The sequence below is a fragment of the Gossypium hirsutum genome, chromosome A03, assembly GCF_007990345.1.
Source record: "Gossypium hirsutum isolate 1008001.06 chromosome A03, Gossypium_hirsutum_v2.1, whole genome shotgun sequence".
Classification (NCBI taxonomy): Eukaryota; Viridiplantae; Streptophyta; class Magnoliopsida; order Malvales; family Malvaceae; genus Gossypium; species Gossypium hirsutum.
Window position 1 is genome coordinate 105,370,675 of NC_053426.1, and position 17,130 is coordinate 105,387,804.

The following is a 17,130-nucleotide window of genomic DNA, read 5'->3' on the forward strand; positions in this document are numbered from 1 at the left end:
GCTCCTTTAAAAATTTAACTACGTTTGGCATCTGCGAAAAAGCTTCAATAAACGGTAAGTTAATATGTAATTTCTTTAATAATTTAAGGAATTTACCAAATTGTTCGTCCATGTGGTCTTTCCTTGACGCTCTGGGGTATGGCACACGAGGTTTGTACTCTTTACTTACCAGTTTTCGCTCACTGTGGTCCACCTCATCCTTACCTTTACTCACCACAATTTCTTACCTCGGTTCTGGTTCAGGTTCAACTAACCCTTCTTTATTTCGAACGGTAATCGTATTAAGTTGTTCCCTTGGGTTAGATTTAGTGTTACTCGAAAAGCTGCCTTGTGGTCGTTCAGAAATCAATTTAGCAAGCTGGCCTATCTGAGTTTCGAGCCATTGGATCGACACTTATTGATTCTTAAGTGCTGTTTTGGTATTTTAAAAATGAGTTTCTGACACCGATTTGAATTTCGTTAGCATCTCTTCAAATTTCAGTTTCTTTTCCTGCTGGTAAGGTGGTTGTTGAAAGCCTGGGGGAGGTTGTGGCCTTTGATTTCCCTGGCCACCCCATGATTGGGATGGTTCCTCCAACCTGCATTATAAGTGTTACTGTATGGGTTATTTTGAAGTCTAGAATTATTTTTACCCAAATATTGAACTTGTTCCTCCTCAGTGCTAGGGTTGAAGGATTGATATTCTATGTGTACTCCTCCTCCATTGAATCGCACCTCATTACTGGATGTACCTGACTAGAACCATACAAACCGTCAATCTTTTTATTTAAAAGTTCTACCTGGTTAGACAGCATAGTAACCGCATCGAGGTTGAAAACACTGGCTGCTTTTGTCGGCTTTGTTCTCATGACTTGCCACTAATAGTTTTTCAGTGACATCTCTTCAATAAATTCATAGGCCTCTTCAGGTGTTTTGTTGTTCAAAGTTCCACCGGCGGCTGCGTCGATGAGTTGTCTTGTTGAGGGGTTCACACCATTGTAAAAAGTCTGAGTCTACAGCCATAAAGATAACCCATGGTGAGGGCACCTTCTTAATAGGTCCTTTTATCTCTCCCATGCATCATAGAGTGTTTCTAAATCCATCTGCACAAAAGAAGAAATATCATTCCTGAATTTAGCCGTTTAGCCGGCGGAAAGTATTTAAGCAAAAATTTTTCGGTCACTTGTTTCCAAGTGGTGATCGATCCTCGTGGTAACGAGTTCAACCAATGTTTAGCCTTATTCCTCAATGAAAAGGGGAATAACAGAAGGTGAATGGCATCGTCAGAAACGCCATTGATCTTAAAGGTGTCGTAGAATTCCAGAAAATTTACCAAATGAGTGTTTGGATCCTTGTCCTGCAAACCATCAAACTGTTGTATCATTTGAATCGTGTTAGGTTTCAATTCAAAATTATTTGCAGCAATAGCAAGTCTAACTATACTCGATTCAGCTCCTGTTAAACTAGGTTTAGCATAATCATACATAGTACGAGAAGCAGGATCATGATTTACTGGGTTCGCAACAGCCACAGGAGGTAGCGGATTATTATGATTATCAGCCATCTCCTTGGTTGTAGTTTGAATATAGTCCTCTTTCCCTTCCTCTATGTATTATAGACTTCGCCTTATCTCTCTTCAGTTTCTGTGAGCTGTGCTTTCGATCTCACTATCAAAAAGTAGAGGTCCTGATGTAATGACCTGAAATTCACGGGCACCGGAAAAGTGAGTTATAGGGCCTCCGTCTTAGTGAAATAAGTTCAAAAATAATTATTAAAAATATTTATGAGCCTAGTGGTGTGTCTAATTAAGATTTAATTAGGTGAAATTAGCTTAATTTAGAATAATTAGCAAAAAGAACTAAATTGAAAAAGAGGTAAAAGTTTAATTCTAAAGTAATAGAAAATAAAAAGGATCAAAATGGCAATTAAGCCATTTACATAAATTGAGGCGGCATATTGAAATAAAATCAAAGATTTTATTTAGGTTTTATATATTAAATTATATATATTATAATGATTATTATTATAGTTTTATATTAAATTATGATGATTACTTAATTGATAATATATTATAAATAAATTAAATAGAAGACAATTGTATGGTAATAAAATATACATGTGTAAGAATTGTATTGGTACATTTGTAATTTAAATACTAAATTACTTATAATTTAAGTAAAAATATATTTGCTAATTAAATAATTAAATTATTAAATTATGAGATTTTTTGTTTAAGAAACAAATTAAATAATGACAATTGTAATAAAATTATTGATACAAATGTAAAATTAAATATGTATCCAATTGTAATATTAGTATTTGTTATTAAAATAGATATTTATTAAATTAATTAAGTATAAAATATAACATAAAAGAATTGAAGAAACATAACAAAAGAAACAGAGAAGAAACGAAACAGGGGAGAAAGAAGGAGAAAAAGAAAGGAAAGAAAGGAAATAGGGGAAATAGGGATTTTAAAGCTTGGAAGTTTAATAGGTAAGTATGTGAAATTGATATGAATATTGAGTGAAAATGAAAGTGATGCAAATTGAATCAAATTGAATTGAATAAGTGAATTATGGAATGTGTAATTATTTGAAAAGCGTATTGATTGAAAAATGATTGGTGATTTGAATTGTGAATTGAAAGTGATATAGGATTGAGAAAGTGAATTGAATACCCTATTAACTAGTCGGGCTGAGTCGGATATAGTTGGCATGCCATAGGATTGGAAGTGTTCAGGGATACTTCGACCTCGAGTCGATGAGACACTGGGTGTCACTATATTTCTTCGGATAGATTCGATGAGGTACTGGGTACCAACTTTACTTCGGCTAGGCCGATGAGACACTGGGTGTCAACTATTACTTCGAACTATCCGATGAGGCACTGGGTGCCATATTGTTGTGTTTGGTTGGATCCGTGTATCCGCCAAAGTCCGAGTTACGTTAATAGGGTGAAAAATTGAAATGTGAATTTGAGGCATTGAAATGAGAAGAATTACGAATTGAAATTGGAATTGTGATAATAAGAGAAAAGTATGAAATGTATAATAAATTTAAGTTTGAGAAAATACATTGATTTATGAATTAGTACATATGACATTAATTGTTAGGTATTTTAATATTTATGTTTTTACTATTGTTGATATAATTTGATTTATAGTAATACCACTGAGTATATCCATACTCAGCGTACGGTTGTTTCCGTGTGCAGGTTAGTAGAAGTCAAGTGTCCCGGCTCAGCATCCAGAACAATCCCGACTCCAACACAAATTTGGTGATGTATATTTTTCTTTTGGGTAAAAGTGGCATGTACATAGGTGTTGTTTAGTCACTTGAATATGTATATTACTTTGGGTAGTGAAGGCTGAATTATAAAATTTAGATGGTTAAATGAAATAGTAAGGAAAGTACATGATATTTTGATACATGAACATTAAGTTGTTAAATGAATGAAGTTTTTAATCAATTTTGAATGATGCTATGATAGTTATTAAGTTAAAATTTTGTTAATGATATAAATAATAGTTATATGAATGTGAAATATTGGTGTTGGTTGTTTTGGTTTGAAATTGCAGGAGGTTTAGGTAAAAATAAGCAGAAATGTTGCCGAAATTTTTATAAAAAAAAAATTAGAATACTCGAACAAGTCTCGTTCTACTTTTAATACGTGTTTGAACTTCGAGAGTTCAAGATAGGGACTTAATTATTATATTATACTATGAAAGTTATATTAATTGCAAATTATTAGTAAGTTGTCTGATATGTCCAGTAATGCCTCATAACCTCGTTCCAGTAACGGTTTGGGGTTAGGGGGTGTTATAATTGTTGGTATCAGAGCTATCAGGTTTAGTCGATTCTCGGGCTAAATTGGGCTCGGAAGTGAGTTTAGAAGTACATGCCACTGTCGAGTCGAAATTGAGTCGGGATTTTTGGATGCTAATGTATTTATTTGATTCTGTTTTATAGATAAAATGTCAGATGAAAGAATGGATAATGTTGAACAGGAAATGTATACTAGAAGTCGAGAATTAGAAGAAACTGAATCTGTTACACCTGGTGTGAATCCGTTAAATAATCAATCTCCTAACGTAGGGAGAGAAAGAAATACCTCACAAGTGTTAAGAGATATAGCTGATGCATTACAGCATATAGTGAGAGCTATACCTGTTACTACATCTGTACCTACTGTCAGACAGGCCCCGATTAAAGAGCTACGAAAATATGGTGCCACGGAATTTCAGGGATTAAAAGGAGCTGATCCATCTGTTGCTGAAAATTGGATAGAAACAACAAAAAGAGTTTTGCAACAATTAGACTGCACCCCCCGAGAGAGTCTGATATGTGCTGTATCACTGTTACAAGGAGAAGCATATCTCTGATGGGAATCTGTGGTTAGACATTTGCCGGATGATCAGGTAACCTGGGACTTGTTTCAAAAAGAATTTCAGAAGAAGTATATTGGGGAACTGTACATCGAAGAGAAAAAGCAAGAGTTTTTAGTGTTGAAACAGGGGAATATGTCAGTATTGGATTATGAGCGAGAGTTCTCTAGATTGAGCAGGTATGCTTTAGAATATGTTCCAACCGGGGCTGATAGTTGTAAACGATTTCTACGGGGACTACGAGATGAAATCAAGATTCAATTGGTAAGTCTCAGAATTACTGAACTTGTTGATCTGGTCGAGCGAGCAAAAATGATAGAACAAGTACTGGGCCTGGATAAAAAATCAGAAATTGGTAAATCAGTTGGGAAACGTATGGGAACTACTAGTTCTAATCCATTACCGAAGAGATTCAAAGAATCAAGAAGTGACTGGAAATCTAGTTTTAGTTCAGACAAAGGTGGTAGAAGCAGAGGTAACCAGATGACAGTAACTACTAGCAGTGTGAGAGGTCCATCTCGAGGTGTAGAAATTCCAGACTGTGAGCACTGCGGAAAGAAACACAGAGGAGAATGTTGGAAAGTAACTAGAGGTTGCTTCAGATATGGTTCTACAGACCATTTTATCAGAGACTGTCCGAATACCGATAGTGCTGCACCTGTATCGTCACAAAGATTAGTATCTACTGCTAGAGGCAGAGGGTCAGGTAGAGGTAATTTGGCTTCCAAAGGAGGTGCTGGTAAAAGGAGCAGTGATATTGCTACTCAGCAGTCTGAAGCCAGAGTACCAGCTAGAGCTTATATGGTCAGAAAACGAGAAGAAGGTGATGCTCACGATGTGGTGACAGGTATATTTTTACTGTATTCTGAACCTGTTTATGCTTTGATTGATCCCGGATCTTCACATTCTTATATTAATCCAAAATTAGTCAAATCGGGAAAACTAAAATCTGAAATGTCTAAAGTGTCTATAGAGGTGTCAAGTCCGCTAGGCCAAACTGTGTTAGTGAATCAGGTTTGTCCGAGATGCCCGTTAATTATACAGAATAAAAATTTTCCTGTTGACTTGTTGATCATGCCATTTGGAGATTTTGATATAATATTGGGAATGGATTGGCTATCCGAATATGGAGTAATTTTGGACTGTTATAAAAAGAAATTTAGTATTCAAACAGACAGTGGGGATCGGATTGAAGTAGACGGTATTCGTACTAGTGGGCTGGCACGTATCATTTCAGCAATGAAGGCTAATAAATTACTGCAGCAGGGTTGTCCAGCATACTTGGCATATGTTATTAATCCTGATTCAGTTGGGAGTCAGTGCAGTTAAATTAGGATTGTACGTGAGTTTCCAGATGTATTTCCCGAAGAATTACCAGGTTTACCGCCAAATAGAGAGGTTGAATTTGCTATTGAGGTGTATCCAGGTACAACACCAATTTCTATACCTCCGTATCGAATGTCGCCCACTGAGTTGAAAGAGTTGAAGGTGCAGTTACAAGACTTACTAGACGTGGATTTATTAGACCAAGCGTTTCACCCTGGGGAGCTCCAGTATTGTTTGTTAAAAAGAAAGATGGTTCTATGCGGTTATGCATTGATTATCGACAGTTGAATAAAGTGACGATTAAGAACCGGTATCCGTTGCCTCGTATAGATGATTTGTTTGATCAGCTTAAGGGAGCTTTAGTATTTTCAAAAATTGATTTGAGATCCGGGTATTTTCAGCTGAAGGTGAACGAAAGTGATGTGTCTAAAACTGCTTTCCGTACTCGTTATGGCCATTATGAATTTTTGGTAATGCCATTTGGATTGACCAATGCCCCAGCTGCTTTCATGGATCTGATGAACCGCATTTTCCAGCCGTACTTAGATCAGTTTGTAGTGGTTTTCATTGATGATATATTGGTATATTCAAAGACAGAGGCAGAACATGATCAGCATCTTCGAATAGTTCTACAAATTTTACGAGAGAAACAGCTATATGGAAAGCTCAGTAAATACGAGTTCTGGTTATCAGAAGTGGTATTTCTGGGACATGTAGTATCTGCAGATGGAATCCGAGTTGATCCTAAAAAGATCGAAGCAATTATTCAGTGGAAGACGCCAAAGAATGTATCGGAGGTACGCAGTTTTCTTGGTTTAGCTGGGTATTACAGGAGGTTTGTAAATGGATTCTCGAAGATAGCATTACCAATGACTAAACTACTGCAGAAGAATGTTCCTTTTATTTGGGATGATCAGTGTCAGAAAAGTTTTGAAACATTGAAGCGAATGTTAACCGAGGCACCAATTTTGACATTGCCAGAATCGGGTAAAGATTTTGTAGTGTATAGTGATGCTTCTTTGAGTGGTTTGGGTTGCGTATTGATGCAGGATGGGAAGGTTGTAGCTGATGCATTAAGCAGAAAAGCTGTAATTGAATTAAGAGCAATGTTGCACAGCTTAGTATCACTGATGATGGGAGTCTTTTGGCTGAATTAAGAGTAAAACTGATAATGTTTGATCAGATTAGATCAGCTCAGTTGGAAGATGACAAATTATTGAAGAAAAGAGAGATGGTACAGAATGGCATAGCAGAAAATTTTAGTATTGATGATTGTGGATGCTTGAGGTTTCGAAATCGGATTTGTATTCCAAATACTTCTGAGCTTAAAGGGTTGATTCTACGGGAAGCTCATGATAGTTCATTTGCTATGCACCCCGGAGGCACGAAAATGTATCGAGATTTAAGAGAATTATACTGGTGGCCAGGGATGAAAAGAGACATGGTAGAATTTGTAAGTAAATGTTTGACTTGCCAACTAGTAAAGGCAGAACATCAGGTTCCTACTGGATCACTTCAGCCTATTAATATTCCTGAATGGAAATGGGATCACATTATGATGGATTTTATTACGGGATTACCGTTGTCAGCAAGCAAAAAGAATGCTATTTGGGTGATAGTTGATAGACTTACCAAGTCAGCACATTTTATAGCAGTCAGGACTGATTGGTCGTTGCAGAAGCTTGCAGACGTGTATATTCGAGAAATTGTTAGACTCCATGGCATTCCGATATCAATAATTTCAGATCGAGATCCTCTGTTCACATCGAGATTTTGGAGACAGTTACATGAGTCGTTGGGTACTAAACTTAGTTTCAGTACAGCTTTTCATCCCCAAACTGACGGACAGTCCGAACGGGTAATTCAGGTACTAGAAGATATGCTTCGAGCTTGTATTATTGAGTTTGAAGCAGGTTGGGAGCGATATTTGCCACTAGCTGAGCTTGTCTATAATAATAGTTTCCAATCTAGTATTTAGATGGCTCCGTATGAAGCGTTATATGGTCGAAAATGTAGATCACCAGTATGTTGGACGGAGTTGAATGAAAGGAAAGTAATTGGGCCGGAATTGATTCAAGAAACGGAGGAAACAGTTAAGAAGATCAAAGACAGATTGAAGGCTACTTTTGACAGACAAAAGTCTTATGCCGATTTGAAACGTCGAGACATTGAATATTCAGTCGGAGACAAGGTATTTCTTAAGGTTTCTCCTTGGAAAAAAGTTTTGAGATTTGGTCGGAAAGGTAAATTGACCCCACGTTTTATTGGGCCGTATGAAATAGTGGAAAGAATTGGACCAGTTGCATATCATTGGCTTTACCTTCGGAATTACAAAGGATTCATGATGTTTTTCATGTTTCGATGCTACGGAAATATAGATCAGATCCTTCTCATATAATTCCTACAGAAGATATTGAAGTTCGACCTGATCTATCATACGAAGAAGAGCCAGTTCGAATTTTAGCACGAGAAGTGAAAGAATTAAGAAATAAAAAGGTTCCTTTAGTGAAAGTCCTATGGAGAAATCATAATGTTGAAGAAGCGACTTGGGAACCAGAGGAAACTATGAGAGTACAATATCCTCATCTCTTCTCAGGTAAATTTCGAGGACGAAATTTATTAAGGGGGGAGAAATGTAATGACCTGAAATTCACGGGCACCGGAAAAGTGAGTTATAGGGCCTCCGTCTTAATGAAATAAGTTCAAAAATAATTATTAAAAATATTTATGAGCCTAGTGGTGTGTCTAATTAAGATTTAATTAGGTGGAATTAGCTTAATTTAGAATAATTAGCAAAAAGAACTAAATTGAAAAATGGGTAAAAGTTTAATTCTAAAGTAATAGAAAATAAAAAGGATCAAAATGGCGATTAAGCCATTTACATAAATTGAGGCGGCATATTGAAATAAAATCAAAGATTTTATTTAGGTTTTATATATTAAATTATATATTATAATGATTATTATTATAGTTTTATATTAAATTATTATGATTAATTAATTGATAATATATTATAAATAAATTAAATAGAAGACAATTGTATGGTAGTAAAATATACATGTGTAAGAATTGTATTGGTACATTTGTAATTTAAATACTAAATTACTTATAATTTAAGTAAAAAGATATTTGTTAATTAAATAATTAAATTATTAAATTATGAGATTTTTTGTTTAAGAAACAAATTAAATAATGACAATTGTAATAAAATTATTGATGCAAATGTAAAATTAAATATGTATCCAATTGTAATATTAGTATTTGTTATTAAAATAGATATTTATTAAATTAATTAAATATAAAATATAACATAAAAGAATTGAAGAAACATAACAAAAGAAAAAGAGAAGAAACGAAACAGGGGAGAAAGAAGGAGAAAAAGAAAGGAAAGAAAGGAAATAGGGGAAATAGGGATTTTAAAGCTTGGAAGTTTAATAGGTAAGTATGTGAAATTGATATGAATATTGAGTGAAAATGAAAGTGATGCAAATTGAATCAAATTGAATTGAATAAGTGAATTATGGAATATGTAATTATTTGAAAAGCGTATTGATTGAAAAATGATTGGTGATTTGAATTGTGAATTGAAAGTGATATAGGATTGAGAAAGTGAATTGAATACCCTATTAACTAGTCGGGCTGAGTCGGATATAGTTGGCATGCCATAGGATTGGAAGTGTTCAGGGATACTTCGACCTCGAGTCGATGAGACACTGGGTGTCACTATATTTCTTCGGATAGATTCGATGAGGTACTGGGTACCAACTTTACTTCGGCTAGGCCGATGAGACACTGGGTGTCAACTATTACTTCAAACTATCTGATGAGGCACTGGGTGCCATATTGTTGTGTTTGGTTGGATCCGTGTATCCGCCAAAGTCCGAGTTACGTTAATAGGGTGAAAAATTGAAATGTGAATTTGAGGCATTGAAATGAGAAGAATTGCGAATTGAAATTGGAATTGTGATAATAAGAGAAAAGTATGAAATGTATATTCATAAGTGATATAAATTTAAGTTTGAGAAAATACATTGATTTATGAATTAGTACATATGACATTAATTGTTAGGTATTTTAGTATTTATGTTTTTACTATTGTTGATATAATTTGATTTATAGTAATACCACTGAGTATATCCATACTCAGCGTACGGTTGTTTCCGTGCGCAGGTTAGTAGAAGTCAAGTGTCCCGGCTCAGCATCCAGAACAATCCCGACTCCAACACAAATTTGGTGATGTATATTTTTCTTTTGGGTAAAAGTGGCATGTACATAGGTGTTGTTTAGTCACTTGAATATGTATATTACTTTGGGTAGTGAAGGCTGAATTATAAAATTTAGATGGTTAAATGAAATAGTAAGGAAAGTACATGATATTTTGATACATGAACATTAAGTTGTTAAATGAATGAAATTTTTAATCAATTTTGAATGATGCTATGATAGTTATTAAGTTAAAATTTTGTTAATGATATAAATAATAGTTATATGAATGTGAAATATTGGTGTTGGTTGTTTTGGTTTGAAATTGCTGGAGGTTTAGGTAAAAATAAGCAGAAATGCTGCCGAAATTTTTATAAAAAAAAATTGGAATACTCGAACAAGTCCCGTTCTACTTTTAATACGTGTTTGAACTTCGAGAGTTCAAGATAGGGACTTAATTATTATATTATACTATGAAAGTTATATTAATTGCAAATTATTAGTAAGTTGTCTGATATGTCCAATAATGCCTCATAACCTCATTCCGGTAACGGTTTGGGGTTAGGGGGTGTTACACCTGACGGGTTTCTTCTAGTCATAAACTATAAAAACCTGCTAGAAGTAAATAAAAGAAAATTTAGTGATATAAAAAAATTAAAATAAAAAATAAATTGCAATAAAATAATGGCTAAAGTAAAAAAAATAAGCGTTCCTAATATCTTAGTTCCCCGGCGACGGCGCAAAAAACTTGTTGTACGTGATAAGTTTTATAATTATGATTGATCGTACTTGAAGACTAACTATTATCACGATAAAGGCAAGCGCTCCTATCAAATAGTAGTATAACTTATAGTAAGACCGGAATGTCGAACCCACAGGAACTAAAAGTACTAATATTAACCTTCTTTTTATTATCTAACCTAAAAATAAGGGGATTTTCTCTATCTAAACTAATTAACTAAACTAAGAATGCACAGAAAGTAAATTGGGGAATACTTTTTGGAAAACTGATTGATTTAGACAATACCCAAGGAAGAATCCACCTAGACTTCACTTGTTATTTGACTCTAAATTAGACGATTTATTCATTTCACCCGATCCGTAGAAATCCCTAATTTATATTATTATCTCTCTCGAGACTAACAACGTCTAACACTAAGTTGATTAATTGAAATCTTTTTCTAATTAAAACCCCTAGTGTTGCATTAACTCGATCTATGGATTCCCTTATTAGGTTTGACCCTAATCCGACAAATTTATGTCACCCTATGTCTAAGGGTGCAATCAAATCCGCTTAATTATGCTAGATATACTCTTAGACAGGGAATTTTGCTCCTCTGAATAAGCACATCAACACTTGAATCAATATCCTGGAATATTAAAATAAGAATTAAGAACATATAATTAATAACAAATCAAGTATTTATCATATAATTCAGAAAATAGTAACAAGATTTGTCTTAGGTTTCATCCCCCTTAGGTATTTAGGGGATTTAGTTCATACGTGTAAAAGAAAACTTCTCAGAAGAATAACAATAACAAAACATAAAGAATCCCAAAAACCTCTGAAGGAAATTGAAGGGAGATCTTCAGTCTTGAAGGAGAATCCAGCTTCTGAGATAGATCAATCGGCTTTCTTCGAGTAATTCCTTGCCCTCTACTCCGTGTTTTTTCTAGGTGCCCTTCTAGGGTGTTTATATAGGCTTTAGAATGCTTCTAAACCCTCCAAAGTGGCATTTTTTTAGTAGAACTAGACTTGGGCTCGACAGGGACACGCCCGTGTGGGGTGGCTTAGGCCGTGTTAGAGTCTGCTAAATAGATACGGGCGTGTGGTTTACCCATGTAGGGAAGTCCAGGCCGTGTTGATTTTCCATGTTGACCTATTTTCTCCATTTTTGGTCCGTCTCTCGCTCTTTTTACTCTCCTATGCTCACTTAAGTATAAAACATGAAATTAAGAGATTAGGAGCATCGAATTCCACAAATCTAATGATAATTCATCCAAAAATGTGCTAAGCATGGGATAAAAATATGTATAAATTACGACTTATCATTATGCATCTCTACAGTTGAAGCCACATGAGCGCAACTATCCGACACACGATTTGAAGTTAGCTGTAGTAATCTTTGCATTAAAGATTTGAAGGCATTATTTGTATGGTGAGAAATGTTACATTTATACTGATCATAAGATCCTTAAATATATTTTGTCGCAAAAAGAGTTGAATTTCAGACAAAAACGGTGGATTGAGCTTCTGAAAGATAATGATTGTGTAATAGACTACCTTCTAGGAAAAGCAAATGTAGTAACAGATGCATTGAGCAAAAAAGTAGCAATTGAATTACGGGCAATATTCGCTCGGCTTAGTATTAATGATGATGAAAGCTTGTTAGCTGATTTAAGAGTTAAGCCGATAATGTTTGATCAAATTAGAACAGCCCAACTAAAAGATGAAAAGTTGATGAAGAATGTAATGGCCTAAATTCAAAGTTATCGGAATAGTGGTTTCGTAACCACAAATCCGATTTAAAGAGAAATTTATTTCAATATTTTTGCATGAAAATTAATATGATAGGAAAATCGTATGAAAATATTGATAGAAAAATTTTACCGATTTAGTGGTTAGTTAGAAAAAGAAATTATCGAAGAAATTGGGTAAAAATAAGGTATCGGGACCTCTATCTCGTAAAACCGAGTCGAAAATAATTTTATAAATATTTATGAAGTGTTAGTAATGTGGTATTAAAATTTCGATAGGAAATTTTAATGTTTGGGTAGTCAATTAAATGAAAAGGACTAAATTGTAATAGGTGTAAAAGTTTCTAGAATGATTAAATAGCTTAAGAGTCTAATGAGAAAGGATTTAAAAGGCAATTAGACCCAAAATTTATTATGGCTGGATGGCAAGGGCATGAAATCAACAGGAATACTAAAGCTTACCATTGGTGGAATACTAAAGCTTCAGTTGTTCTGAAAGAAGAAATTACATGGGAATTCTTTCAGACCGAGTTCAGAAAGAAATATATCAGTCAGAGGTTTCTCGATCAAAAGAGAAAATAATTTCTTGAGCTGAAACAGGGTAACAGATCAGTATCTGAGTATGAAAGAGAATTTGTTCGATTGAGTAAATATGCTCGAGAATGGGTACAGTCAGAAGCTGAAATGTGCAAATGATTCGAAGAAGGGTTGAATGAAGACATTAGGCTACTGATCGGAATTCTTGAAATTCGAGAGTTTGCTACATTGGCAGAGAGATCTTATAAAGCAAAAGAATTGAACAAAGAAAGGAAACAAGCTGAGAAGGAAGCTCGAATTTTTAGTAAAAGACCTATGGGAAAATCTCAGTTTTCTGCTTCAAAGAAATTGAAGAAGTACCAGGATCGTTCTACCTCAGCCACTGGGTATTTGGTAGAGAGCGAGGTTCTCAACGCACTAATCCAAGACCTTTCACTCTATCAGTGACCAGTGTTGGCAGTGTTGGCACTCCTAAGCCGAGATGCCAGTACTGTAATAAATCTCATTTTGGTGAATGTCGATTAAAGAGCGGGGCTTGTTACCGATGTGGTTCTTTTGACCATTTCCTCAGAGATTGTCCAGAAAGAGGTGAAAAAGAAGCTGAACAGATATCGAAGCCGAGTAATTCAGTTTCGAGAGGTAGACCACCTCGACCATCTGGTAATGTCAATGGTAGCCGAGGAGCTACGAAAGATATTGCAGGCAGGTCTGAGGTACGAGCACCTGCTAAGACATATGTCATTCGTGCCAGAGAAGATGCCTCAGCACCCGATGTTATTACTGGTACATTTTCTTTACTTGATACTAATATTACTGCATTGATTGATCCTGGTTCTACGCATTCATATATATGTGTTAAACTTGTAATTGTTAAAAATTTATCTGTTGAATCTACTGAATTTGTGGTTAAAATCTCGAACCCTCTGGCCTAGTCTGTGTTGGTGGATAAAATTTGTAAAAATTGTCCACTAATGGTAAGAGGTTATTGTTTCCTGGCTGATTTGATGTTACTGCCATTTGATGAATTTGACGTGATATTGGGCATGGATTGGTTAACCCAGCATGATGCAGTAGTAAATTGTAGACAAAAATATATTGTGCTAAAATGTCAGAATGGTGAGTTGCTCTGGGTTAAATATGATCAGACAGATGGGTTATCTGATATGATTTTAGTAATGGCAGCAGAGAGGTATGTCAAAAAGGGGTATGATGCTTACTTGGCTTATGTACTCGACACCAAAGTATCTGAGTCAAAAATATAGGCAGTTCCAGTGGTATGTGAATTTTTCGATGTGTTTCCAGAGGAATTACCAAGATTGCCACCAGAAAGAAAAGTGGAATTTTCTATAGATTTGATTCTGGGAACTACTCCGATTTCCATAGCTCCGTACCGGATGGCTCCTACAGAATTAAAAGAGTTAAAGACACAGTTCCAAGAGCTTGTTGATAAGGGTTTTATTCGACCGAGTCATTCACCTTGGGGTGCTCCGATTTTGTTTGTGAAAAAGAAAGACGGGTCTTTGAGATTGTGTATCGACTACCGGCAGCTTAATAAAGTAACCATAAAGAATAAGTACCAGTTACCCCGGATTGATGATTTATTTGATCAGCTGAAAGGTGCTATTGTGTTTTCAAAGATTGATCTTCGATCAGGTTATTATCAGTTACGGGTAAAGGAGTCAGATGTGCCAAAAACAGCCTTCAGAACCAGGTACGGACATTATGAGTTTCTGGTTATGCCGTTTGGGCTAACTAATGCACCTGCAGTATTCATAGATTTGATGAACCGGATATTCAGACCGTACTTAGATAGATTTGTAGTAGTATTCATTGATGATATTTTGGTTTATTCTCGGGATGAAGAAGAACATGCAGAACATTTGAGAATTGTGTTGCAAATTCTGCGAGAGAAGCAGTTATATGCTAAATTCAGTAAATGTGAATTTTGGCTCCGAGAAGTGGGTTTTCTTGGACACATTGTATCTGCCGAAGGCATCAGGGTAGATCCAAGTAAAATCTCAACTATTGTCAATTGGAATCCATCAAAGAATGTATCTGAAGTTAAAAGTTTCTTGGGTTTAGCTGGTTATTATTGGAGATTTGTACAGGGATTCTCTATGATAGCTTCTCCGATGACTCGATTATTGTAGAAAGATGTAAAGTTCGAGTGGACTGATGAATGTCAGCAGAGTTTCAACCGATTGAAAGATCTACTAACAAAAGCACCTATATTAGTGCAGCCTGAACCGGGTAAGGAATTTGTTATTTATAGTGATGCCTCATTAAATGGTTTAGGTTGTGTCTTAATGCAAGAAGGTAAAGTAATAGCCTATGCTTCAAGACAACTTAAACCACATGAAAGAAATTACCCAGTACATGATCTTGAATTAGTTGCTATTGTATTTGCGCTGAAGATATGGCGGCATTACTTGTACGATGAGAAATGTCATATTTATACTGATCATAAAAGCTTGAAATATTTGATGACATAGAAAGATTTGAATTTGAGACAGCGCAGGTGACTTGAACTGATAAAGGACTATGATTTGATTATTGATTACCATCCGAGTAAGGCTAATGTTGTAGCTGATGCTTTGAGCCGAAAATCTCTGTTTGCTTTACAAGCTATGAATACCCGGTTATCATTGACTGATGATGGTTCAATCCTAGCAGAATTAAGAGCTAAACCGACATTTTTATAGCAAATATGAAGCTCAGAAGAATGATGAGAAGTTACAAGTTAAACGGGCACAGTGTGAGTCAGGTAATGATTCTGAATTTCAGATTGGTTCTGATGGTTGTTTATTATTCAGAGATAGGGTATGTGTACCTCAGAATTAAGAGCTCATACAGAAGATTCTACGCGAGGCTCACAGCGATACTATGTCTGTACATCCGGGGAGTAATAAAATGTATAATAATCTGAAAAAGATGTACTGGTGGCCGAGAATGAAACGTGATATCTCTGAGTTTGTATCAAGGTGTTTAATATTTAAAGCTGAACATCAGGTACCTTCGGGGTTACTTCAGCCAATTACTATACCAGAATGGAAATGGGAAAGAATCACTATGGATTTTGTATCGGGGTTACCTTTGTCTCCGAGGAAAAAAGATGCTATTTGGGTGATTCTTGACCGATTGACAAAGTCAGCTCACTTTATTCCGATACGTATAGATTATTCTTTAGATAAACTAGTTAAACTGTACATATCTGAGATTGTCAGATTACATGGAGTGCCTGTCTCCATTATATCAGATAGAGATCCCCGATTTACATCTTGTTTCTGGGACAAATTGCAAGAAGCCTTAGGTACTCAGTTGTATTTCAGCACTGCATTTCATCCTCAGACAGATGGTCAATCTGAGCGTGTAATTCAAGTATTGGAAGATATGCTTCGATGTTATATACTTGAGTTTGAAGGTAATTGGGAGAGGTATCTACCTTTGATTGAATTTGCTTATAATAATAGTTATCAGTCTAGTATTAAAATGGCTCCGTATGAAGCTTTGTATGGTAGAAAATGTAGAACACCGTTATATTGGACAGAGCTCAGTGAAAAGAAGATACATGGGGTTGATTTGATCCGGGAAACAGAAGAAAAAGTAAAGGTTATTCGGGATAGTCTAAAAGTAGCTTCCGATTGTCAAAAATCATATGCCGACCTTAAACGAAAAGAGATTGAATTTCAAGCCGGTGACAAAGTATTCCTGAAAGTGTCTCCTTGGAAGAAAGTCCTCCGATTCGGTCGAAAGGGTAAATTGAGTCCAAGATTTATCAGGCCATATGAAATCATAGAAAGAATTGGACCGGTCGCTTATCGATTGGCATTACCACCGGAACTTGATAGAATTCATAATGTTTTTCATGTATCTATGTTACGACGATATCGGTCAGATCCTTCACATGTTATTTCTCCGACAGAAGTGGAGATTCAACCGGATATGACTTACAGTGAAGAACCGGTTAAGATATTGGCACGACAAAAGAGCTTAGAAATAAAAAGATAAATTTGGTGAAAGTATTGTGGCAAAAGCACGAGATTGAGGAAGCGACATGGGAATCGGAGGAGGCAATGAGGAAACAATACCCAAATCTCTTTACTGGTAAGATTTTCGAGGAAAAAATCCTTAAAGGGGGGAGAGTTGTAATGGCCTAAATTTAAAGTTATCGAAACAGTGGTTTCGTAACCACAAATCCGATTTAAAGAGAAATTTATTTC

The 17,130-nt window shown here is 35.4% G+C and overlaps 1 protein-coding gene and 1 non-coding gene across 2 annotated transcripts; both read left to right on the forward strand.

Moving 5' to 3' along the window:
* Positions 1-1,008: 1,008 nt before the first annotated feature.
* Positions 1,009-1,115, forward strand: LOC121226768 (small nucleolar RNA R71). Its single transcript, XR_005924449.1, has one exon. It is a non-coding gene; the product is annotated as a small nucleolar RNA R71 (small nucleolar RNA).
* A 2,840-nt stretch (positions 1,116-3,955) lies between these two features.
* Positions 3,956-13,357, forward strand: LOC107887754 (uncharacterized). Its single transcript, XM_016811981.2, has 7 exons — positions 3,956-4,330; positions 4,400-5,681; positions 5,793-5,854; positions 5,977-6,690; positions 6,742-6,780; positions 6,876-7,074; positions 13,146-13,357. The coding sequence occupies exons 1-7, from the start codon at positions 3,956-3,958 to the stop codon at positions 13,355-13,357; spliced, it is 2,883 nt and encodes a 960-aa protein (XP_016667470.2).
* Positions 13,358-17,130: the final 3,773 nt, after the last annotated feature.

Coding starts and splice junctions, on each gene's coding strand:
- LOC107887754 (XM_016811981.2), top strand. CDS start 3,956: ATGTCAGATGAAAGAATGGATAATGTTGAACAGGAAATGTATACTAGA. Junction 6,691..6,741: donor CAGAATCGGGTAAAGATTTT/GTAGTGTATAGT, acceptor GTATTGATGCAG/GATGGGAAGGTTGTAGCTGA. Junction 7,075..13,145: donor ATTTGCTATGCACCCCGGAG/GCACGAAAATGT, acceptor CTACATTGGCAG/AGAGATCTTATAAAGCAAAA.